The sequence below is a fragment of the Bos indicus x Bos taurus genome, chromosome 11 (assembly GCF_003369695.1).
Source record: "Bos indicus x Bos taurus breed Angus x Brahman F1 hybrid chromosome 11, Bos_hybrid_MaternalHap_v2.0, whole genome shotgun sequence".
Classification (NCBI taxonomy): domain Eukaryota; kingdom Metazoa; phylum Chordata; class Mammalia; order Artiodactyla; family Bovidae; genus Bos; species Bos indicus x Bos taurus.
The window spans coordinates 24,992,520-25,018,053 of NC_040086.1; the positions used below are offsets into that span (position 1 = coordinate 24,992,520).

Genomic DNA, 25,534 nt, shown 5'->3' on the forward strand with positions numbered 1-25,534 from the left:
TCTCCACTTTTAGCTACACTGTATTGTTGCAGGTTCTTATTTGAGTCTTGTATTTTCCCAGGGCAAGTTTGACTTGTTGATAACTGTCTACTTATTGTACCAAGACTGGTGCATCCTCCTCTCTCTTGCCGGCGTCTCTCTCTCCCTGTCCATTTTGTCTAGTTTGTTGTCATAAAGTTGTTCATAATTTTATTATACTTGTAAGTTCTGTGGGATGGATTTGTAATGATGTCCCCTCTCAGATTGCTGATACTGGTAATTTAGCTCTTCTTTTTTCATCTTTAGTTTGGCCAGGAAGGTTATCAATTTTATTGATCTTTGCAAAGAACCAGTTTTTGATTTGATTGATTTTTCTGTTTTCTGTTCCATTGATTTCTGATTTTCTGTTTATTATTTCTTTCCTTCAGCTTGCTCTGGACTTATGTTCTTTGTGTTTTCCTAGTTTTTGTTTTTTTTTTGGTAAGCTTGGAGTTTAGGTCATTACTTTGAAACTTTTCTTCTAATGTAATCATTTATTTAGTAGTATACTTTAGGCTGACAGTGAATTCAGGTTTGACCGAGAATTGACTTCTACTTTGTTTGAAAAACTGTACTGTCCCTTTTGAAAAGATATTAATTTTTTTTTTCTCTTTAAGTATTCTGAAGATGTCTCTCTATCTGGCTTACGTAGCATCTGATGAGAAGTTCCTATGTATGTAAATGTTTCTTTTCCCTTGTGCGGAAGACTGTCTCTCCACTTTGGGTTCGTAGCAGGGTTTGCTGCTGCACTGTGCCCTGGGTAGGCTTTTCTGTGTACTCACTGTCCTTGTAGTTCACTGAGCTTCCTAGAGCTGAGCTTTGCTGTCTCTGTGTTAGTTTGTATAGTTTGTATTGATCTGTCCTCTAGTATACTAATTCTTTTCTTGGCTATGTCCAGTATACTGATAAACTTGTTAAAGGAATTCTTCACATACAGTGCCATATATTCCTAACATTCACATTTTATTTTTATGCTTTTTGTCTTTGTATAAATTCCCTGTCTATTCGTGTGTATTGTCTACCTTTTCAACCAGATCCTTTAGTATATTAATATAGTCTCTTATTGCCTAGGTTTGGATTTCCTTACTATTTGGCTGCCTTCAGTATACTACTGTACTGCAAGGCCTAATATTTCATGTACCGTCTTTGAACTCCAAAGGACCCCAAAAGCTTAACTGGATTTCCCCTTCCTTGCCAGATATGTCCCCCACCCAGCAGGAAAGGGTGAGGGCCGTGTGGCTCATGCGCCTCATATGGCTAGTGCACCTGGCACCCCACCCCCAGCCTTCAACCTAATGGGTTTCATTTCCCTGCCAGCAGGCAGAATTATTGACACAAGCCAATCACATCCTTCTGTGGGAACCTTCTTCTGGAACCAGGCATATCTTACCCTCTTGTTACATGGCACTGCATTCCATAGCCCCTGCTGGGCTCTCCAGTCCCAGTTGTTCCCCTTCATCTTGTACAGTGTCCTCTTCCCCTGGGCTGTGAGTGTAAGTAACTGCTGTCAGTCTCATTTGTCTCTGGTGTCACGTTTGTATGTCTGGCCACCTTCCACTGTTTGAGGGTTAGTCTCTCCCTCACTGGAAGGGTGAATGGGGGTGAACTGAATATCCACAGACTTCAAAGTCTTACTTGTGCTTAATGTGGGGCCTGGGCTTCCCAGGTGGCACTAGTGGTAGAGAACCCGCCTGCCAATGTAGGAGACATAAGAGACATGGGTTTGATCCCTGGGTCAGGAGGATCCCCTGGAGAAAGAAATGGCAACCCACGCCAGTACTCTTGCCTGGATAATCCCAGGGACTGAGGAGTCTGGCGGGCTACAGTCCAGAGGGTCATAAAGAGTTGGACACGACTGAGGCAGCTTAGTAATGTGGGGCCTGGAAAGCAGAGAGTTTAATTTTTCAGTGTGCCTGTCCCGCCCTTGGCAGGCCTTGCACTGTAGAGCCTTTCTCTGCCTTTTTGCCCTTCGCCCTGTGGTAGAGTAGTGTTGGTGGTCCATGGTAAGGGCTTGGGCTTTCTCCGCTGTCCTTTTCCTGCCCAGTCCTGTGCCCGTGTTTCAGCGGTGGTGCTCCCACAACAGTTCTGCTCTTTCTCCAGCTCGTGGCAACCAGTCTCTGCCTTGTGCAGCCTTTCGTTAGCAGGGGTTCTTGGATGTGAGCACATTTCCAGTCCCCCTCCACTGGCCGCTACGTGTTGCCTGGGACTAGGGGATGGGACAGTTTCTAGTCCATCTCCAGTGGCAGATGCTTTGCTTTGTATGAGTGAAGGATCTGGGAAGCAAGGGGCTCTCTTGGCCAGTGGCAGCAGATCACCACTGTGCACACCCACACCACCACCCCTGGGCAGCCGGCTTGCCCTGTCCCAGTTCTTTCTGCCGGATATCTGATGGAGAAAGGGGGTATGTCAGTTCCCTCTGCACTGTTATATTTAGCTTCATCTTAGAAAGTTTGATAAAGTGTACGTTCAGTTTCATTTCTTCAGTTTCCCTTATGCTTTCCTTTTTGATCCATGGGTTATTTAGAAGTAAGTTCCACATACTTGTAGGGTTTTTTCCCCCCATATATATTTTTGGTTATGCATTCCAGTTTAATTCTGTTGTTTTCAGAAAGCATATTTTGTTAAACACAGACACAAACTCTACATTTTGAAGATGTGATTAACTCTGCCTTAGTATATGGTTTGTTTGTAGTGTGTAGTATATATAGTATATGGTGACTGCACCGTGTGCTCTTGAAAAGAATTGGTATTTTGCTGTTAGGTATAATATTCTATAAATGTTACTTGGGTCAGGCTTATTAATAGTGTTGTTCAAGTCTTCTCGAGAGTTCTATTACTTGTTGAGAGTAGTATTAAAAGCCTGTAGATAGAGCTGTAGATTTTTCTAATTTTTTAAATTTATTTATTTTAATTGGAGGCTAATTACTTTACAATATTGTAGTGGTTTTTGCCATGCATTGACATGAATTGTATTAGGTTTTTGCTTTAAATTTGTTGACTGTTACACACATACACATTTAGGATTGTTATGTTCTCGGGATGAATTGACCTTTTACTGTTTACATTATGCTTCTTTATCCCTGGGATAATATTCCTTGTGGCAAAATCTGATTTTTCTCCTATTAATATAACCATTCCAGCTTTGTTGTTTACATGATATATTTTGTTTTCATCCATTTTACTTTTTCCCCCCAACCAATCTAACAATCTCTGCCTTTTACTTCAAGTGTTAGACCACTTGCCTTTAATATAATTTGTTAATAATATATTAACCATTTAAATCCATCATTTTAATGTGAGTTTTCCATTTGTCCCATTGTTCTTTTCCTTTTTTTAATGATTTTTTTATGACTCCCATTTTATCTCTACTAGTGGCTTGGCTTACTAATTAAACTTTTGTTTAGTGGTTTACAATATATATCTTTAATGTACCACAGTTTACCTTCAAATAAATACTGCTTAGATTACGTAGATTGGAAGAACCACGAAACAGTACACTTCCAGTTCCTCTTTCCAGTCTTGTGCTTTTGTTGTCATACATTTTATTCCGTGTTCTAAGTTCCACAGTGAATTATTACTGTTTCTTGCTTTAGTCAATCAGTGATTTTTTAAAAGAGATTAATCCCCCCAGTATTTATTTACTTATTGTTACTTATTTTTAAAAATTCACCATTTCTGCCCCTCCTCGTTTCTTTGTGTGATTCAAATTTCCACCACCACCAATAGGGGTTTCTCAGGTTTCCTGCTCTGGCTCGGGTTCTTTCTCATGAACAGCTTATGGAGATCTGTGGCAAATGTGTTTGAATTCCCCTTCCACAGATGCTAAATGGTTGTTCTAGCCCTCTATTGACCTTTAATAGTTTGGTAAGTTTTTTATTGTTCTTACCTTTAGTTTTGTTCACCACTTGTTTCTTTTATGTGCTGCCAAAGTAAAAATATTTAATGAGTCCTATCTCCCTTCACAGTGGCTTGGGAATTTAACTTTGCCATAGAAACTCTTTTCATTGAAGGGTATTTCCTGACCATTGTATCATTTAAACTTCAGTTGCAGATAACAAAATTATAAGAGCTGTTTTAAACTGAATGGTGTTTAATTTTAGAAATTAGATACTTAAAATCATCGATAGGGTTGGAGAAGTAGGCTCAAGCTGGATCTCAAAATAATCCCACAGAAACGATCCCCAAGTGAGCTGTTACCTCTGCCCTCTATGGGAATCGAGAAGCTGCTGGGTTAACATCTGAGCTAGGGTCACATTGCTGTAGCCACGATCTTGAGATCAGGAAACCTCTGGCAGAGTCATGGGGTCTAGAACAATTCTGTGCCTCCTGCTTTTGCTGCAGCAAGATGGATCCCTTGCTATGCACCATCCATACTGTGCCTGTTTAATTTACTTCTGAACTTGTCTTATACATCTGACTGGCAGAAATGAATCACAGGGGTTTCTTAGAAATGCCATGTTTGGATTTCTAGCCTTGGTAGCATAAGAAAGTGAACTAGCAGGAAGTTGGAAAGGATAGCAAGTCATAATTAGAGACAGTAGACTCCATTTGAGTGAGGCCATTTGAGGAGGAAGAAATTTATTAAAGGTTGTCAGAAAGCTAACCTCCAGAAGAGCCAGGGATCCATGTTTCGATGCTTCACAGCCAGGACTTCTGAAGCCAACAAACCTACCTGACCCCGCAACGGCGACCCTCCAGCAGGAATCCCCCCAGCCCCCCATCATGTCTGCTGCCTCTGCCCACCTATCTTGCTTGATTCTCTTCTGCCCTGACTCTGTCAGTAAGCGCCATGTATCTCGGCTCTATTCTTAAAGCACTCTAGTTTTTACCGAGTTTTGTATTAGAGTATTTTTGATTATAAGTGAGGGAAACTCAACCTCACCTAGTTTAGAATAAAAGATAGGTATTTTGGTTATATTAGGATTCTTAGTTGCTAAGTACGCAATTCACTACATCTAATTTAAACCGAAAGGCGCATAGAATATTAAGTTCTCATAAAGTCTCTGGGAGACTAGAGACCTAGGTTTGGATGTGCCCATGCCCTCTGCTGTTTGAAAGAAAGGTCAGCACAGATGCTGGCTAACAGTCCATGGGGTCACAAAAGAGTCAAACACAACTTAGCAACCAAATAACACCAATTATCCCTGAATTATTAGAAAATATGGTACTGTTTCCTTAAATGAGGAGGCTTAAATTTAATGTCACAGCATCCATCTCTGATGTTTATTCCTCTTCTGGTTTTAGCCACAGCCCTGTCTTTATAACTTGTAACTTCTGCATTAAATTATCAAGGTAAAAACACACCACCACCAACAGACCTTATATAAAAATAGAAAGGGAAGTCGGTGCAGAAGGAAAATAATTACACTGAGCAAGGAATGACATATAGATGTTTCTCTAGTCTTCCTTTCTCCCTTTGTGAAACGCTTTCTAATGCCTTAGGTGTCATTCAAAATAGAACACCTCCCCCTCCGCCTCCCCTGACAGAGTTTTGTATCAGAGTACTCTTGATTATAAGTGAGGGAAACTCAACCTCACCCAGTTTAGAAGAAAAGATAGATATTTTGGTTATATTAGGTTTCTTAGTTGCTAAGTACACAATTCACTGTATCTGATTTAAGCCAAAAGGCATATAGGATATTAAGTTCTCATAAAATCTCTAGGAAGACTAGAGACCTAGGTTTAGATGCCGCCCGCGCCCTCTGCTATTTGAAAGAAAGGTCAACACAGTATCTTAGATGATCAGAGTTCATCTAGGCTGGTGGGGTGACCCAAACCTTCACTCCTGCAGGTTCTGAGTCCCGGGTTAAAGGCAGTGTTGTGTGGAAATCAGTCATTCGTAAGTCTGTGTATGGTATTACTAGCCAATGCATTTCAGACAAAAAAGGGAAGTCATATCTAGAATAATTGTCCATTCAAGAAGAACAGATAACTGCTATTCTAGGATACTGAGAGTCTAACCTAGCAGATGTTTTACTGGGAATGGTCCCTGCTGGAGGCCCTGTGTACTTTGTTCCTTGCAGGTTAGACACTTGGAGGAAGATCAGAATTGGTAAGAGAGATCCCTGTGGTGGCTTCCACATGTGTGTCTATTTTGTTTGTGTCCTTTGAGCAGTCATTGGGTGTCAAGGGAAAGAGGCTGGCTGGCAGCCATAGAGGGAATCATCTTGGCCGATGATGGATGAGATGAATGAGCAGCAGATGAATGAGAAACCTCCGGTGCAGAGGACCTTTGTGAGCACAGAGACTCAAATATCCTCACAGCCAGACCCCTCCAAGTGTCTGTCCCACAGATCTCTTTTCCAAGCCTCATCGCAACCAGTCCTCTAATCTGGTTCCTTTCAAGTCCCTGATGGTTGTGTCAAAGAAATGACTGTTGTCCACAGGTGGATGTAGATTAGTACCTCTGGCCATCTCTCTTTCAATCCAAAGTACAACATCAGATGTCTACTCTAATGGTCTGCCCTCCACAAGGGTCTCCCCTCTTCACTGTGCTTCAGTCACTCCTGCTTGGGGCTGAAATGCTACAGAGTCTGATTCCAGTTGGTGCCAGCATCATGCAGAGCCATCTGTTGCATTTGGATTTTTTCCTCTTCAGTTGGCATATTGTAGGGAACTCCCATGAAGCCAGAGTGAGGGTTGAGGGAGAGACAGTACTTCATCAGGAGTAGACACAGACATGACCTACACTTCTTGCTGAGAGCGTGGTGGTGCTGAGCACAGCTGATTAGGACTTTATGACTTAGATAAAATCTGGCTCATGAGGAAGCTTGGGTTTCATGGTCACTTGGTTTTCTTTTTTCAGACTACCAGGTAAACTGCATGCCAGGGGCTGTTTCCCAAAAGAATAACTAGGAGATAAGAAGTCTTGCTTTGCTTAAAACCCTAGGAGACTATGCCTAGGGTTTTGCTGTAGTCAGCTCCTTAACACTGCCCCTCAGACCTTTTCAGCTCCATTAGATTGCTTTATGTTAAACTGGAGAAAATTACATTTGCTTTAACTGCAATTGAAATGCCAGCTGTGCCAATCTGTTACTGTAAGGAGACCACATTTGTTGAAGGTGCCACCCAATTTAACTTAAAAATAATTTCGTTTTTCTAAACTCCATTTATTTTTCTCTTCAGGCCAAACAGGTGAGTTAAATATGGAGGTGATAGGAATGTCATGAATGGTGTTCGTGTAGGTCACAAACAGACCCCTAGCTGCACTGGGGTCTGGGAAGAACTGTTTAAAGCCAGTGGTGCTTTAGAGCAAGCTCGATGAGAGGCAGAGGGCACTGACTCACCCGTCAGTAAGTCTGCCTCAACAGCTGACAACTGAATGTTACCATTCTGTTTGAAGTGCCCTGCTTGGCTTCTTGAATGAATAACAGATCTCCCTTTACAGAGGGACATACTAAATATTTTCTTCTATCTTGGGTATCATAAGTAGAAGCTCATTTGGCGATTTTTGAATAATTATGGAAAATAGCAGACAAGCTTCCTACTTTTCTGATATGTACCACACTTGGCTGTTTTTCGGAGACTTAGGTTTTCATTTTATTTACAACAAAATAGATTAAAGTAGAGCAGTTTTTGAAAAGGTGAGAAGTACTACGCTGCAGACCAATGACCCCTAGCTGTGGGTGTCATCTTTGAAAGTTAAAGAACTCAGGCGAGACTTCAGAATACTATTCTAAAAATTATACTTCAACCCCACCCATAGCTCGAGAAAAACTGATTAAGTTATGAAATGTTATCAGTCATAAGGTTTATAATTTTAAAAAAATGGGGGCTGAGAAATGTGTTGTGTCATCATCTTTAGCTGAATAGAACTTGTTTGGGGACCCTTTGCTCAGAATTAATTTCCGTTTTCTCACATTTCTACTAGATGTGTCTCCCATGTAGGTCATTGCCTCATTATTTTTACGAAGTGGTTTTAAAGGAAAATAGTTCCTACAGTAGCTTGTTTTCATTGTCATGTTACATATTTTTTCAGCTCCCTTGGAAATCACTGACTAGCATCATTGAATATTATTACATGTGGAAAACTACTGACAGATATGTGCAGCAGGTAATTTTTCATGTTGCTACCAATAGAGTTGCATTAAAATGAGCTATTTACACATTAATATTTCTTAGCAGTATACTTTGTTTTAAGTTTGTTTTGTTTGCTTTATCTTTTCTAGACCACTATAAACTATGTAATTTCATATCTTTAGCATATCATTTTAAGATTTTAGTCTCAATATTTTCTTTACTTTAGATTCCATTATGATAAATATTTTGAAAAGATTGCAGGGAAATATCCACCAGAGAGGTTTTATTTTCCTTGCACGTGCCTGGTGCTTCATCTCTTTGTTGGTATAGTTGATGGAAATGACTTCAGATGTGTAAGAGTTCTTCTAAAACCTCCTGGACATTTGTGTGATTATATCAAGTGTTTGACCTTAAGTGTAGCAGTTAGTCTTTGCTAGTTTAATGTCTTTACTATTTAAAGTTTACTGTACATAAATACAGAACTTTCCCCAAAAAATTATCTCTAAAAGCAGAGATTAACTTATTTTTTAAATCTTCCCCAAATGTCCCAAATTGAGGTAATTCTCTCAATTACTACTTTTGGAGGAAAAGTATATTTTCCTCAGGTGACCTAGTATATTATATTCTTCTAGATCCATGTCAGAACTGGTAGAGACAAAGGGGCAAATAAATTTAACAGGCATTTTTTCCCCTAAGTATATGATCACCCAATGGCAAGTGTTACATGCTGTAAAAATACAGTTTAAAGGATCACTAAAAAAATTACCCTAGTGAGTTGTTGAGGTTGTGAATAGTGAGCAGATACCCATGGCTTGTTGAAAAATGTCCAGTGTTATCATCATATATAATTCAGAAAATGCTTATTTCAAACTAGCATCCAAAACCAAGTAAGATGGTTCTCTAGAACATTTGTCTGCCATCTTCTCATCTGTTGTTGACTTTCCAAATAAAGTTTGCATGCACACCCCCCACCCCACCCCCAGGATCTGCTTAGGTAGATGTGAGGACCATGTGCTCTGGAAATCTGTGTCATTCAAAGTGAAAAGAGTTTCTAGAGATGGTGGCAATGATGGCATTGAGGATGGTTGAAATGTGTTTGAATTAAATTATTTCCAAGAATTTCAACTCCTTATTTAAAAGTTTTAAGTTGCCTCCTTAAATTTTTTTATTTCCTTCTCATTGAGAAAATGGAGGCTTCCCTTGTGTTCTGATTTGTTGTAATTTTGAATATCCACCATACATTATTTTCTTTCTCTGTTTGCATTTACTGTTGTGTTGATCAGTCTCTGGCTTTGATTATATAATCTTTTCACCATGCCTTTCCCTGCATTTGACTCCTAATTGGCACCTAAAAATCTGACGTGAGTTCAATCAAGCTTAAAGTTTACTGCACACCTCCCAAGATTCTGAGGGTAGATGCTTATTTAATTGGACTTAGTTACTGTCTCTTTCTTTTGCATAGACTTTGGAAAGTAATCATCTCTGAGTAATTTTCTAAAAGCAAAGATCATTGTTTGTTTTTTATCCCTTCCAGAAAGGCAAAAAAGAAATAAAATAGAAACTAAATGTGAAAAGTAAAAATGGTTACTTATAAGTTTGATTTATCTGCTCCTAGAGGAATGGGAAATGGAGTTGCTCATTACATTATTTTTAAAATTTGTGTCTAAAATGTTTATTTAATACCTGTTCTGTACCTCAGAATCTAGTGATTTTTCTTACAAATTTCTGCAGTATAAGAACATGTGCATGAAAGAAAAACTCATCTTAAAAAGACAGTTTTTGAATTATATTTTAATGTTTTATTTTCTTGTGAATTTTTTAAGACAGATGAAGTGGTAATAATTATTTTGACATTGTGTGTAAAATATTTCATCTATCTTTTCAATTAGAAACGTCTAAAGGCAGCAGAAGCTGAGAGTAAACTGAAACAAGTGTATATCCCAACTTAGTAAGTAATGGAAGTCCTATAAAATATTTGCCACGGTAGTAATTCTATCCAAAACAAAATATTTACATTTTTGTCATCTTCAGCCAGATATGAATTTCTTTATGTATCTTATTTTCTTCCGCTACAAAGCACAATTTGCTTTCCATTATAATGCCACTGCAGTGATTTTATTTTAGGAAAAAAAAAAAAATGGCTCGTTGGGGAATCCCCAGGTTGACTAACAAAAGGACCAGAGCAAAAATGCCATCAAAGCTTCAGGGAAAGTATTAGAAAACTAACCTATGAAAATATTATTTGAAGCAAATGTGTTTCAGAAAGCTAGCAACTTTTGAGACTTCTGTATTGTATAATGTATTTTATTTGGGTAATGTGCATTACCCTTTTGAGGAATGTTTTTATTTTATGGAGGATTTTACATTGTTTGGGGGAAGTTAGGGAATGTAATTAGAACCAAACTTTGTAAATATTGGATAAATAATGAATAGGTCTTGATTGTTTCAGATGCCTAGCATTCTATCATTATCCTCTGGGTTTAGGAATTATTGTATATTAAAGTGAATGCCAGTTTTCATTTGCTACATTTTAAATGAATTATCCTTTTTTTTTTTTTTTTTTTGAGGTCATAAGTTTGACAGTTTATTTGTTCAAGCAGATTTAGTTTATTGAAGCACCATGTATATAGTGCTATCCTAGTTTCTTTAGGGATTAAAATGAAATTCACTACAAAATTCTATGTACTGATTCAAACCTTTTCACTCTTTTGAGTTCAGTACAGTTATTGTATACCTAGTCTTTTCTTTACTGAATTTCAAAACATTAATACATATTTTAATACACAGTAGGCCTCATAGAAAATGAATTGTTTTATTTCTTATTAGTCTTTTTTCTCAAGGTAGATAACATGTAATTTATAAGGTCCATAATTTTTATTCAGAGCTATAATGTCCTTTCTGCAGAGTAGTTTCTAATATTTTAGAAAATTATATGTTTTATTTGACTAATCTATAAAAGACAAACTCCCCAAAGAAAACAGTGTTGTGATTCATGTGTCTTAGATTTTTAAAAGCAAGCATACCAGCATTCCTATACTTTGCAGTGCTGTCAGATTACAGGAAAAGTAGCTAGTATTCACCAAATACCACAGCTAATTGTTTCTATTCAGTTTTGCATTGACTTTGGAGTCTTGATCTAAGTTGAAGACTAGTCTGTGGGTCAAATCTCACCTGCCACCAGTTTTTGTAAATAAAGTGTTTACAGAACAGCCATGTTCTGTAAATCTCATATATGTAAATAGAAGTTATGAATCTGTATTGTTGAGTTGGATAAGAATCTGAGTTCTTTGAACAATTTCCCAATCAACTCTGAAATATTATTTTAGAACAGATTGTAGATTGAGTTGGATTTTGACCGTACCACATGGCTTGTCACACACCAGGGATCCGACAGGAGTCCACACTGCAGTAGTGAAAGCAGAGTCCTAACCACAGGACCGAGAGTTGTTCTTTACTCTTGCTTGTTTGAACCTGACAGTCTCCTGTATGCGAAGCACTCTGTTCAGTACTAGAGGTGGATCAGTTAGGAAGACAGGTGGTCTTCCGGAGCCTGCATTCTAGTGTCGGGGAGACAGAGGCCAAACAGCTAGTCACCCAGTGTGATGAGTACTGTGGTGGAGAAGAAGAGCTTGTGTGAGAGCTTATCCTGGGGACCACACTCAGGTGGTGCTGTCAGGGAAGATTCCTTGTGGAAGGTGAGTTTGAGTGAACTCTAGGCAAGAGATTAACTGGGTGATGGGGGCTTTCCAGGCTGATGGAATCATGAGATGGGAAGGGGCAGAACATAGTTAAGGAGCAGAGAGAAAGGCAGTGTGGCTGATATGAAGAGAGTGGTGAGCCACGAGAGGCCAGTATGGTGGGCAGGGGCCAGGGGTTAGCCCTCTGATGAACACTGAAGTTGGATTTGAAACAAGGACGTGTCATGATCAGATTTGTATGCGCTTTAAGATGACTGGCTGCATTTTGGAAAATGGTTTGGGGAGTCAGGGGAGTGGCTGTAAGGACACCATTTATGAAGTTCTTGGAGAAGAAAGACGATAACAACTTGACCTAGACCTGTGGCCTGGACAGTGCATGCTACTTGGAGGTGATTGACTTGTATGGAGGGGTGGAGGGGAGATGTTGAATCCCAGGTTTCTGGCTAGCTTAATTAGGTGGATTGCTGTGCTGTTCACCATGATGAGAAGCTGCAGCAGAGAACCAGGTTGGGTCATTTTGAGTTTGCTTTCTTCAAAAAGAGGTGTTGAGTATGTTGTCAGATATATTGTTCTTAAACTCAGAAGAAAGTTCTGGGCTAGAGGTCCAAATTTGAGCTTCATTTGCATAGAATATTGTTCTTAAAACTACAGATTTCTTAGAGTAATAAGAAATTAGAGCCTTGGACCAAACTTGAGGAAATCTAGTATTTCTATATCAGATAGAGTATGATAGCCGAAAAAAGAATAGCCACGTGAGTGCCTTATCACACAGCCCGAGAGAGGGGTATCTTTCAAGGAGGGAAAGAGGTTAACAGTGTCAAATGCTAGTGAAAAATAGCCAGGGAAAGTAGCAAGATGGAGGTGGTTGGTGACAGTGAAGATTGGCAGCTCTCAAGATAATTGGCTGAAAAGGCAAGTTCCTGGTGTTGAGGGTTGAGTCTGGATGGAGTAATGGAGTTTTTTTTTTTTTTTTTTTTTCTTAATAGGAGAGATATGTTTCCATGATAAATTTGGGTCCAGGAAAGAGAATCAAGTGTACAAAGTTCTCAAGAGGGCAGGAGGGCTGGAGTCTGGAGCACAAAGGAAGGGAGGAAGGATTTGGGCATTAGCTAAAAGGAAGGGCAGTTTCATATAATGCAGCTTTTAAAACTTTATTAAAATTGTCACATTAGCATCAATGATTTGTCCCCTGAGAATTAATCTGTAGGTTCTTGGTTTTGAAAAGTGTATGTGTAGTGGTTGACCTGTCTATATTCCATCTTTGCATACTCATTTTCGTTTTGTGATTATTATAATTAAAGTCAGTCGTTTATTCAGCCACATAACATTCTAGATTCATTTGAACAACTGAAGTTGTGTTTACTCTCTGGCTTTTTTCAGGCTGCTCAACTGTAAATTTGTATTAGCTCTCTTTTAACACATATATATTTGGCCCTGTGTTAAATGTCACATATTTTCATATTTAGAGAAAGTCTTCTGAAATTGACATTATCAGCCATTTGACTTCAAGGGGTATCATTTCTATCTATGTATAGTAGATTTTTACATACCCTTGGAAATCTTAGTCATTGTTAATCACCACTTTTAATTTTGCATGTTTCCAACTGAAATCTATAGAGGAGAAATACTTTTTGTGTGGTTCCAATTTGTCTTCAAAATACATTGCTGGCACAGATAAGTATAAATAATAGCCCTGTTTATAGAATAGAGCTTTCAGTGCACACAGAGGTTAGTTTCACTTAAGAGTTATAGTATCACTGGCAGAAAGAAATCTTAATTTGTCCTCAGGTCAAGTTTACATATTAGGCTTTCACTGGTAAATGTAAGTGTGGGAATGAGAAAGAGCAAAAAGGAAACTCATGAGTCTACTCTCTGCTGAAACTTCAAATGTCTTTCTTAATAGTTGTGAACTCTCTTTACTTCACTGGCCATAGGAATATATATAGTCTACATGTAGTCATTCAGCATTCATTACTAACAAATAATTTGCTAATTTATTTTGTTTATTTTCTGCCCAGCATATAGACATGAAAGCGCCTCTAGAATGAAAGTTGCTTGATGTCAGCACTTTTCTTTACTGGACCCTGAATAAATATATGTTAGGTGAATTAAGACTGTACTTGAGGACATAGTGTGTACACCTAGGTGGACAGTGTTCTTGGGCGTGACTGATACGCAGGGCAGTTAGGCTACCCCAGATGGGAAAAAGCGAACCATGTTGGCACAGTACATACCAAAACAGTCCAGGCTACATGATTCTGAGGAATTATGGCTTCTGGAAATCTGATAGATGTTACCTTTTTCCTCTTAAAAAGAAATGCCTTGGATACATATATTGGTTTTTCTAATTTCAAGTGCTCTGTAATCATCTTCATAAAAATTCAAGCATAATAGAAATGATGAGTGGTCACAGTCTCCTGAAATGCGTTTACCTCTCCCAGTAAGCCCAGCTGGTATCCACAGTGTCACTGTTGACATGCAGCTTTTGTGCAGTTCCCTCGAGAGCCAATGCGTAGGGTCAGCAGCTGTCACTAGTGGCAGGAATGGGCAGTGGTTTTCCCTAAACACTGCACACTGCCTAATTTATTTAATCCAGAAATTATTTGGTCATGATAAGTAATATTTAATAACTTGCATTTTCCAAAATGTCAAACAGTATCCTAAGGAAGTTATGTCTGGATGAGGAAGAGATATGACTACTTATTTTGTGAGTGTCATGCTTATGAGATTGGTTTTTACATAGCCTCGGTTTGTAAAGATAAATGGTTTGGGTTCATTTAAATTTCTTCTTCATCAAACATTCACATGTTTATGTGTGGTTAAGATAAATCAGTAATGAAATGTAGAGCCTTCTACCTTGTTACACAAGTCATTTTTATCACTTCACTTTATATTTCATTGAAAGCAGCAAACCAAATCCCAACCAAATATCCACCAGCAATGGCAAACCTGGTGCTGTGAATGGAGCTGTGGGAACCACATTCCAGCCACAAAACCCTCTCCTCGGGCGAGCCTGTGAGAGCTGCTACGGTGAGTTTTCTCCAGCAGGGCTTATTCCCCACTCCACCCCCTACTCCCCCAGGGACTGTGCTGGCAGCATCTGGTGGGAGGTGTGGGAGTCAGCCTTGCATGGAGAGCAGGATAAGGTAGCCTCAGAGTGAATAGATGCCCATCCTTACCTTCCGCTTGGACGCTCAGTTTAGGTGTTAGGTTCCTCTGATGTGCTTCTGTGGTGTTCTGGGTTTGTTGAGTATTCCACAGCAGTGCGGGCTAAGCTGCATTCAGACCTGTTACTAGCTTTGTGCAAACCATGGTCCCATGAAATATGCCAATATACGTTTTGGTGTTTCTCGGTATATTTTGACAGATTAAAGGCTCCACATAACTTTGTAGGAAGGACTTACTGCTAGAAACTGCTATTTATAGTCCTCAGACCAGTTCCCTTAGAGCACTGGCTTGGGAGATGCTGCTTTATGATACTCTTGGTCTCAGGGCCCCAGTGTATTTATCAGTATTTATCCTTGTTAAAAAAAACTACCTGATGCCGGCAGCATTATATTTGCCTTGAATGTTAAATTGAGGTGGTGAGATGAACTGTTAAGTGGTCGATACTTTTTCTTTTTTGGCTGCACCTCTCTGCATGTGGAATCTTAGTTCCCTGACCAGGGGTTGAAGCCATGTCCTCTGCAGTGGTGATGCTGAGTCTTAACCACTGGACTGTCATGGAGGTCCCAGATACATTTTTTATATTTCTTTAAAACCTTGAACAACAATATAGTCTCTTAAACGGGGCTATGGTGACACAATCATCCATATGTCCTTCCAGTCAGAGCAGCTTGGTGTGGAAGAAGGAAGGACACAACATTGACTAAAAATCATCCATATGTCCTTCCGGTCAGAGCAGCCTGGCGTGGAAGAGGGAAGGACAACATCTACTTGGCGCCCAGTTCTTGTCTCTCAGCAGCTCCCTAGGGAGGGAGTAGCCGCTGCACTGAGGCCACAGGCATGAGGGGCGTTTTTAACTCTGCTCCATGCCCCATGCCAGGCTCCAGCATTAGGAAAGGCTTTTAAAGCCAAATCGCGTAATTGTCTTTCCTACAACCAAGAAAGGTGTGAGCCGGACAGCTTGCTGTCTTCATAGAAACAGCACATTCCTAACCATGTTTTTGTACCATGAGAGCGCAAAGGGAAACACTTTGTGGAAAATTAGATTCTTTTGGTCAAAATTTTACATGGATTGTGTAGCTCTTTTGGCATTGGGAGAAATCTTAGATTTTTGAACTTCATTTATATTTAAGCGAAAGTAGAAAGACTCCTAAAGAAATGCTAGTGGCTTAATGTGTCTTATTTTTGCTTTACAAACCCCCTTTCATCTTATATGTAGTCTCACATATCCCTTTAAATAATTATTCCACCATTTTTATATGTGCATGACAAAAAAGCAGTTTTAATTTTATAATCTTTGAGGTCCATGTATTAAATTATCTATTATAATTATATTTCAATATAATATATGTACCAAATTTATCTTTATAGGAAGAATTTGGTGTTTTCTATTTGTCAGTCTTTAATTGAATTTAGTTAATTGTATAAAGAGAAAGGCATTTGTTGACATATTAAAATGACATGTCAAAAAATAAATAAATAAAATAAAATGACATGTCATGATTAATTTGGATAAAAATACGTATTTAAATACAAGTGAAATTTTATATTCAGAATCCAAAATAAGTCCATGACTAATATTTAGAATTCTTAAAATTTGTGTTTAAAAAAACTCAGCTTGACTTATTTGACTATTTGGTTTTAAATTACAAGAGGGAACATTTTTAGGTTAGTGTTTGCCAGGAGTCCCCCCAGAATAACACATGGTGGGGTTCATAAGAAGCAGTATGACTATAGTGGTCACTATATCTTCCCTTTTTGACATTGTCTTGTGAAGTGTCAGTTGATAACCCTGATGTGGTGTTTGAACCTGTTAACCTGATGAAGGCAACGTTGCAGGTCAAGGGCAGAAAATATTCAGTGTTTTCTGTCTTAAACTTCAGATCCATTGTGGGAATACTTAAATTGTTATATGGCAGTAATTTAAACTTCAGAGCAAAATAACACAGGTCTGTAGTGTTCAGCTCAGGAATAAATCAGCTGAGCTCTCAGGTTGTAAGCGTGCTGTGATCTCTGCTGCACGTGCTCACTTGATAGGGACTTAAAGTCTTGAAACGGATTCCATTTCTAAAGAGAGAAAAAGTGAAATAATTATTTTATCTATTGATTAAAAGAAAGGAATGAAAAACAGATAACCTACTTCTGTCCAACTTCTACCTTTATCTGTGGGAGTTCCTCTAAGCACCTTAAACCTGGAGCTAGTTTCTGAACCAAAGGTTTGGAAACCAGGATTTAGTTTAATACCTTCCTGATAACTTACCTCCAGAAATGTACACAATAGAGGATGTTTTTAATGAACCAACAAAAATTCCTTCAGCAGCTTAATGTGTAATAGAGGGCACTTAATAAGGGTCACAGGCATTTGATATATAGAGAAATAAATGGCTGAATGAATTCTGACTTGAAAAATATATGCATGTATCAGACGTTCCTGTTTGCTGGGTAAACTGGGAGAAGAAAAATAAGATTGTAAACTAAAGATGGCTTTGGACTATTTTTCAAATGTTTATCTGTATATGTATTGCTGTTACAAGTTATATCACATTCTTATTTTACTTATTTTTTCCTCCATCTTTAGCTACACAGTCTCATCAGTGGTATTCTTGGGGCCCACCTAATATGCAGTGTAGGTTATGTGCAACCTGTTGGCTCTATTGGAAAAAATACGGAGGCCTGAAGATGCCCACCCAGTCGGAAGAGGAGAAGTTACCTCCTAGCCCAGCCACCGAGGTACACAAGCAGTGGTCTTTTTAGTGTTGAGAAATGTCATGTTTTTCAGCACCTGAATCACGCCTCACAAACAGAAATAGAGTACAGGCAAACTTAAACAAAGCTATTAAAGCTAAGCATGGTACTGGAATGTTTAGGGTAGGTGTGGAGAGAGGGGCAGGGACAAATCCAGTTTTTTCAGGTATTCAAAATATTGGTCTTAAGAGATTGATTATTCAGACAGAAGAAGAACAATGTGTGTGGGACATGTTAGCATGAGAAGAGAGCCTACAAGTTAAATATTGGTTTTAATGGCTTTTTTGGAAACAGTTTGCAACCTTTAGCATGTTGAAAATATGCTTTATTGCATAAAGTGATAAATACAAATTGAGCATTCTTCCTATTCCTGAGCTATCATAGGTAAAACAGGAAAGCATGGACTCAATCTTGGGGTGAACAACAGTTTAAATATGATTTGGTAAAATTCTCATAGGTGGCAGATAATAGGTATTTACCTATTGAGAACTAGCAAGATTTAAGGACCTTCACTTCAATATTTTGGACTTCCCTGATGGTAATGAATCCACTGTAATGCAGGAGACCTGGGTTCACTTCCTGGGTCAGGAAGATCCCCTGGAGAAGGGAATGGCTACCCACTCCAGTATTCTTGCCTGGAGCATTCCATGGCCAGAGGAGCCTGGTGGGCTAGTCCATGGGGTCACAAGGAGTTGGACACAACTGAGCGACTAACACACTTCAATATTAAAATAATAATAATGTTACTCCTGGCGATTTCTGACTGTTGTGAATATGATTTGGGATTGCTAAGGTCAGTTTAGGAGGAAAAAGAGTAGGATCACACACACCCACTTTCACCAGGTTCCTTCTCTAGTCCCCACCTCCTACTCCAAAGGACACACTTCAAAACTCTCTCCCCCTGTAGTAAGTCATATATTCTTCAGTGAAAGACGTAAAACTTGCCCTTTTCTTTGAGCAGAGTGCAAGGAGTATGTATGTGACACATTCTGGTCTTCACACATCTGTTGGTGTCTGATTTACAGGACCCGCGAGTTAGAAGTCATATGTCTCGCCAGGCCATGCAGGGGATGCCAGTCCGAAACACTGGGAGCCCGAAGTCTGCAGTGAAGACCCGTCAAGCTTTCTTCCTTCACACTACATATTTCACAAAATTTGCTCGGCAGGTCTGCAAAAATACCCTCCGGCTGCGGCAGGCAGCAAGACGGCCGTTTGTTCCTATTAATTATGCTGCCATTAGGGCAGAATGTAAGATGCTTTTAAATTCTTAACCTTATATGTTGTGCTTCTGACCATCTTCTCTCTTCCCTCTCTCTGTTTTTATTTTTGTTTGCAATAAACATAAGTTCTTGTGTGCAGCCTTTTGTTTTTTTTTTTTAACATTGTTTTGTCTGCTGCCATTTGTATCACGCCAACCTGAAAAGGAAACATTGAAACTTCTGCAGTCTTTGTGAGAAAGTAGTTCTCAGCAAAAGATAGATGGGAGGTGATCCTACCCAGTGGGGTTTTGTGATGGAGTTGCCTAAAAGCCCTTATTGGGGAAGCACCTTTACCCCTAACGTAGAATAAAGCTTGCCAATTTGCACTAATGAGAAATTGTACGTCTTTATAAACTTCTCAGTTTCCAAAAAACCCTTTACAGTTATATAATATTCTGGAAATTCAGTGTTTCATAACAAATTAGAAGATTTAACAAGCTATAAATGAATTTTAAAGTCTTTTGGGTGAATTTTCTGAAAAACATTTAATTTTTACAAGCTAGTGTCTGAATTTGTGGTTGAGCATTCTATTTGTCCAGTTTGGCTTCCATTTCATAATTATATACCATATGTATTGGTATGTAACACATCATTTTATTACTCACATTTTCAGCACACTCAGTCTTGCTTATGTGTGTTGTTGTTAGAACAAATGTCATATGTTCCAGTGAATTGCAGGTTGTTCTCATATTACCACGTACCCCTAAACGTGTCCATAATTTGTCTGTGAGCTCTGATTCTAGCCTTGTTACTTTTAGTTACATTCCTGGTTAGCATGTTAGAGCCATGCAAGCTTTTTCCCCTATGGGATAAGAAAACTTGCTGTGTGGCTTAATAGATGGGAAATCTTAAAGAAATTCTGTAGATACTTGATCATGAAAAATGTATTATTATGAGGCATTCCATTTTGATTTAAAGAAGGTTTCTGTAAAAGGAGTGATGGTTGAAAAGTGGTTTTTGTTCCTGAAGACAATTTTCAGCAGAATAGTTGAAAGGCTTTAAAACATACAGGTAAAAGCTTTAAAAGAACAAGAGTGCTTGGTAGAGAGTAGAAATTGGGAGTAGCCTCTGCATCCCATGGGGGCAAACCTAGCCGCACGAGACGCGTGTGTTTGAGAGCGTAGGCATACGTACTGACGTTTCATGCTACTTTTGTGTTAGTGTTTCTGAGGTCATGGATTTACGTTATCATTTTCTTACCATTTTAAGAAACTAGAAAATATTTATATCTACCTAAACTGCTTAGCTGATTTAAAAGACATATTTTTTATAAATAATTTCTTAAATATAAGGAATAAAAAATGTTACAAGAAAGAAAATGAATGCAATTCTCCCATTAAAATTGGCCAGGCTCCAGGATCATCTTTGTTTCTATGAATGGAAAAGAAACCATCACCAACTTAATTGACTTCTGAGGAAGCTTTTTCTGATTAAGCTTCTGTTAATTTCTCAGTTAATTTGCAAATTGTCTTTATTTTGATGATTCTTCAGTGAAGTATGTTTTTTTCTGTCACCTCATTTTGATTTGTTGCAGTTGAAAGGCCGTGCCACTAAAAAGGGTCAAGATTCAATTACCTGTATTATATTTCCAATATTGCCAATTTGTAAACTTCTCAGTTTCCCACAAATCCTTTACAGTTATATAATATTCTGGAAATTCAGTGTTTCATAACAAATTAGAAGATTTAACAAGCTATAAATGAATTTTAAAGTCTTTTGGGTGAATTTTCTGAAAAACATTTAATTTTTACAAGCTAGTGTCTGAATTTGTGGTTGAGCATTCTATTTGTCCAGTTTGGCTTCCATTTCATAATTATATACCATATGTATTGGTATATAACACATCATTTTATTACATTTTCAACACATTCAGTCTTGCTATTCAGTCTTGCTAGCTACAAATGTAGCTATCATAATGATGATGATCATAATAAAAGAGGCATTTGTTGTGATGAGATTCAAGGGGCATATTTTATTTTGTAGTTAGCTTCATTGATCAAGTTTATAGAATCAGATTCTCAGAATAATTTTACCTTGCAACTTAAAATGTAAAAGTTTCACCAGCCGTGTTCTCAGTCCTGGTCCCTGCAACCAGCAAGCAGCTAATGAATTCTTCCTAGCATCTGATTGCTTCTTGCATCTTCTCATATGTGTACCTTGTTACAACCTGTTTAGCAGATTTCTTTGATCTTGGCTTGTTAGTAAGATTAGGTGTTAATAACCTGATGTCTGTACACAACCATGTTTGTGGTCCAGAGGGAGGGTAAAGCTATGTTATTTTTTTTTTTTTTATATAAGCTTTCCTTGGTTTCTCAAAGGTAGTGGTGACCCTGTCCCTCCCCATAAAAGTTAAGTCACTATGATGCAGTATGAATGCACTTTCAGATCAGGTGAAAGTTAATAATTCTAAAGGTATTGATGGATCAAGAGCTCCAATTTATATGTTTAGTATAATTCTTCATAATATTGGAAAAGGAAAATCGTTTTCCCTGTGAACTTGAGATTCTTCCTCTTGTAAGAACTGCAGAAGTTGATGCCTGTGGCTTCTGGCCTTGGCAGCACCACTACAGCAGTATCATAGCCAGAGTTTATGGGATGACAGATGGTGTTAGAGTGAAGAAGTGGGGAGCCGAATAGATAAATTCTCAATTACATGAGGGAGAGCATAGTCATACCTTTGAGTTTTCACAAGCTAATTCTTGTGTAGAGGGATTTTTGTTGTTAACAGCAGCACTCTCTGACCTTTATTTTCATTAAGAAATGGGTGTCAAAGAATACAGTAGAGTGAGTAGGTGAATCTTTGTTTGCATGTCCATAAAGTATCTCAAGGAAAATGTAAGAGTATTGTCCTCAGAAAGGAAAACTGGGAGGCTGAGGGAAAGCGGTGGGAAGGAAACTTACTACTGTTCATCTTTCTAAACTTTTTCAATTTTGAGTCATGGGAATATATTTCCTATTTTAAAAAATTTTTAACCTGAAATAAACATATGGTATAACCAACATGTGTTTTATAGATATAGATATAAAATGATTCACAGTTCCAAACCCCAAAATACCTATTTATTTTAATAATATACCTTTATATGTGATTATGTAAGTCCATGCTGAAAATTACTATTGTAAGTACAGAGCCTGAACCAGTTCTACCATGTAAATAGTGCTTAATACAAGTGGATTGCAGGACCCAAAACCAAAACACTTGAGAAAGAAAAGTATGATGTCCTTGACAAGATTCGCAGACCGACTGCATGGTTGTAACACAGCATCAGGTTTCGATAGCCTGTCTCTTCTCCCTCTTGACACCCCTCCCCTCATTAAAAAAATGCCATGATGTAACGATGATGGTGTTCCTCCTTTGTTACTGTTATCAGACATCACCACTGAGTTTACTGGATAACTTGTCAAAAATCTGTAAAATCACCCGACGCCTGATGAGCACATGGTTTCTATCTGAGACTTAGGATACAGAGACTGGGGTTAAATACGAGCAATATGTTAGCATTCAATAGATGAAGCAGAAGTTCCTAGAGAAGTGGATCCAGATGACTTAGGTGCCCCCTCTGTAGCTTACATGAATAATTAAGTAGTTTTTGAGTTGATAATACACTGAACTTTAATGACAGAACCATTCCCCAGAATGAATGTCTTCAAAGGGGAACCTGGAGCCCTTTTTCTCTGAACATGCTAATTCAATTTCAGATGTATTCCAGGGGCCCATATTCAGAAGAAACTTGTTATATATATTTTGAGTTTTCTAGAGGTTTCTCAGCAAAAGTTACTATTAATAATTATATAAAGTTTTTGAAATTTTAAGTTCTAACTTTAAGAGAGAACAGTTCTGGCTTATTTATTTTGATAGTCTGTTATTTTAGTAAAAACTTGTCTTCGAATGGATGTTTTTAAATTTTTCTAAAGGAAGAAAAATGGCTACAAGTCTTAGGCCAAATCAACACCATTTGCGTTCATACCTTTTTTAGAGCTAACCGTTGTCATCAGTGTCTCAAGTATCCAGAGATGACATGTGTATCTCTAACAAACTAGGTGTCTTCTTTGTTTTTGTACAGATGTTAATGTCTACATTGCTCTGTACCTTGCCTTTTTTACTTGATGGATCTTGGAGGCCATTTCATACCAATTCATTGAGAGCTGCCTCTTCTTTTATCAGCTGCATAATAGTCTGTATTTTGTACTTGAGCCAGTTCCCTTATTTTAAAACACTTTAGGTTGTTTCCAGTCACTATTATAAGTAATCCTGCAACAAATATTCTTATATAGATACCTTTTAAGAGTGATATATGTACCTTACAGGTGTGTGTGTGCATGCGTGCTAAGGTGCTCAGTCATGTCCAACTCTTTGCAATCCCATATGATCCCTAACAGTAAAACATCTGGGTCAAGCAACTTTCATTTTGAATTTTGATAGTCACTGCCCAGTTGCCCTTAGAAAAACTATGGTTTACTCTCCCACCAGTGTCTACCAAGTGCCTGTTTCTCTAGAATCTTGCCAGCAGTGTTATTGATCTCTGAAACCCTTAACTAGTTGGTAAGTGACATGTAAGTTACATCAGCTTGCATTTCTCATTTTGAATAAGGTAAAACATTTTGCATATGTTTGAAAACCGTTTGTATTTCCTTTTTCGTCAGCTGTTTTTGCCCTGGCCTGTTTTCTGTTAAAAATCATACCAGCTTGTGGGAACTTATTGTATTTTAAGGTAGTTAGCTCTTGATCTGCAATTCAAATATTGGGTTGACCAAAAACTTTGTTCAAGTTTCCCCATACGGCAGAACCCAAACAAACTTTTTGGCCAACCCAGTATTTCCCTTGTTTTGTCCTTGATTTTGTTGAATCTGTATTGGCCAAGCAGGTTTTGTTTTGTATTTTTTTAAGTAGTTGAATCTTTTCTTTTTTTTTAATGGCACATTGGTTTTGTGTCTTGTTTGAAATGCCTTTATAAGAAAATTTTCTTATAAGAAAATTCTATAAATGGTTTTACTATGATAGCAATTTTGAAGCCCATGCGGGAGACCTGGGTTCGATCCCTGGGTTGGGAAGATCCCCTGGAGAAGAGAAAGGCTACCCGCTCCAGTCTTCTGGCCTGGAGCATTCCATGGACTGTATAGTCCATGCAGTCGCAGAGTCGGACACGACTGAGCGACTTTCATGTGAGATAGTATTGTGAATTTTAATTCAGTATGTACTTTTTGCAAGCTTTCTATTTTCCCCTCTAATATTTCCACAACATCTTAGAAAGATAGCCGTGCGTTGCCCAAAAATGGGCAACTTTTTTCCAAGTTTACCTCAAGGAAGTAGAGCTCGGCCTTCCAGAAGCCACGGAAATACGCCTCATACTTGGTCAAGTGTTTCGAGAGAGATGAGGATGTTCTCGCTCTGGCTGGATTTTGATTCTTTCTGGTTTCTTTGGGCATTTCTCAGTTTGCATTCTTTCCCTGTGCGCTTTTAATACATACTAATTAATCCTCTTTAGATAGAGTTAGGTGAATAACTTGAGAACAAGGTTCCACTGGCCTGGTCTTGAGTACAAATCACAATTTTTTTTAACCAGCTCAAGTGTGGCCCTGATTGTCTTTGTTTATGATCACTCCCTCCAGACAGAAGCTTTTTCTCTTTTCTGTTGGTATTCAGTATAATCGCTTAATGGTTGCAGTTTCTATGTTAAATAGTCTTAGCACCCACTTTTCATCTTGATTTATTCATGGTTGAGACTGATTTTCTTGCCACCAACTACTACCTTTATAATGATTGATGAAAGATGGATCCTTCTAAAGAGCTTTGATCTCCCACTCAAGTGCTCTGTAAATTGCCACTTAGAACACTGCATAATTAATCCTACTAATTTAGTGAGAAATTAAAAGCAGATTAATATAAAGTGAAATGGTCTTTGGGTATTGTGTTGGTAACTCTTGATGGGTTTTTTCGATTATTGTCAAGGTGACAGTCATGTGGGAGTTTATCGCTTGGAGTCACTTTGGCAGTTTTGCTCTGGGCCTTAGAAACTGCAGTAAAGAGTGAAGTTAATCTTATTACTAACAATACAGTAATGGTTTTTGTCCAAAACATTGAGGAAATACTAAGATGATTCATTGAAACTTTATTAATAGAATATTTTTCTCATGTCCTCTTCCTAAGTAGAACTTGAATTCTTAATGAATTAGTAACACTAGGAAAGAATTCTTACTGTTAATTCATAGCGATGTGACATGTGTCCAATCCCTGCAGGGCTTGGGCTGCATGTTAGCGTTTAGATCACTCCTCCAAAATATGCTTCTTATATTCCTGCCTGCAACGTCACTATTTTTCAACAACAGGTGAAAAGCTTCATAGCTTCGTAATTTTATTTTATTTTTCCTCAAAGGAAATCAGCTGAGTAGGAGGAGAAGAAATCGGACCGTTTATAGTTGTCAGTGGTTGCATAGTAATTAGCCAGTGCTTGGGATACATATTCGGATTCCAGGCTGTGCGTTATGTGCTTTGTCTATTTCAATATTTTTAAATGCTACTTTCCCACCTTTTTCTGTTCAGTAGTTATTGGAGAAGAATTTCCTTGATGAGAGGGTTAGAGCTTATGAAAAAGTTTTTAATTCTAAATTATTTGAAGTTCCAGATTGAAT

The 25,534-nt window shown here is 38.2% G+C and overlaps 1 protein-coding gene across 8 annotated transcripts in view; it reads left to right on the forward strand.

Annotated features, from left to right (window-relative positions):
* MTA3 (metastasis associated 1 family member 3) overlaps window positions 1-25,534 on the forward strand; it is a 213,327-nt gene that overhangs the window by 166,276 nt on the left and 21,517 nt on the right. For 5 of the 8 annotated variants that reach the window (XM_027555117.1, XM_027555118.1, XM_027555121.1 and 2 more), the window contains exons 10-14: window positions 7,997-8,071; window positions 9,927-9,985; window positions 14,641-14,765; window positions 17,479-17,630; window positions 18,671-18,893. In XM_027555117.1, coding sequence (XP_027410918.1) covers window positions 7,997-8,071; window positions 9,927-9,985; window positions 14,641-14,765; window positions 17,479-17,630; window positions 18,671-18,893 — 634 coding nt within the window. Of the gene's footprint in view, window positions 1-7,996; window positions 8,072-9,926; window positions 9,986-14,640; window positions 14,766-17,478; window positions 17,631-18,670; window positions 19,004-25,534 lie in introns of those variants that run through there. The other 3 variants (XM_027555113.1, XM_027555115.1, XM_027555120.1) reach the window with 2 other exon arrangements.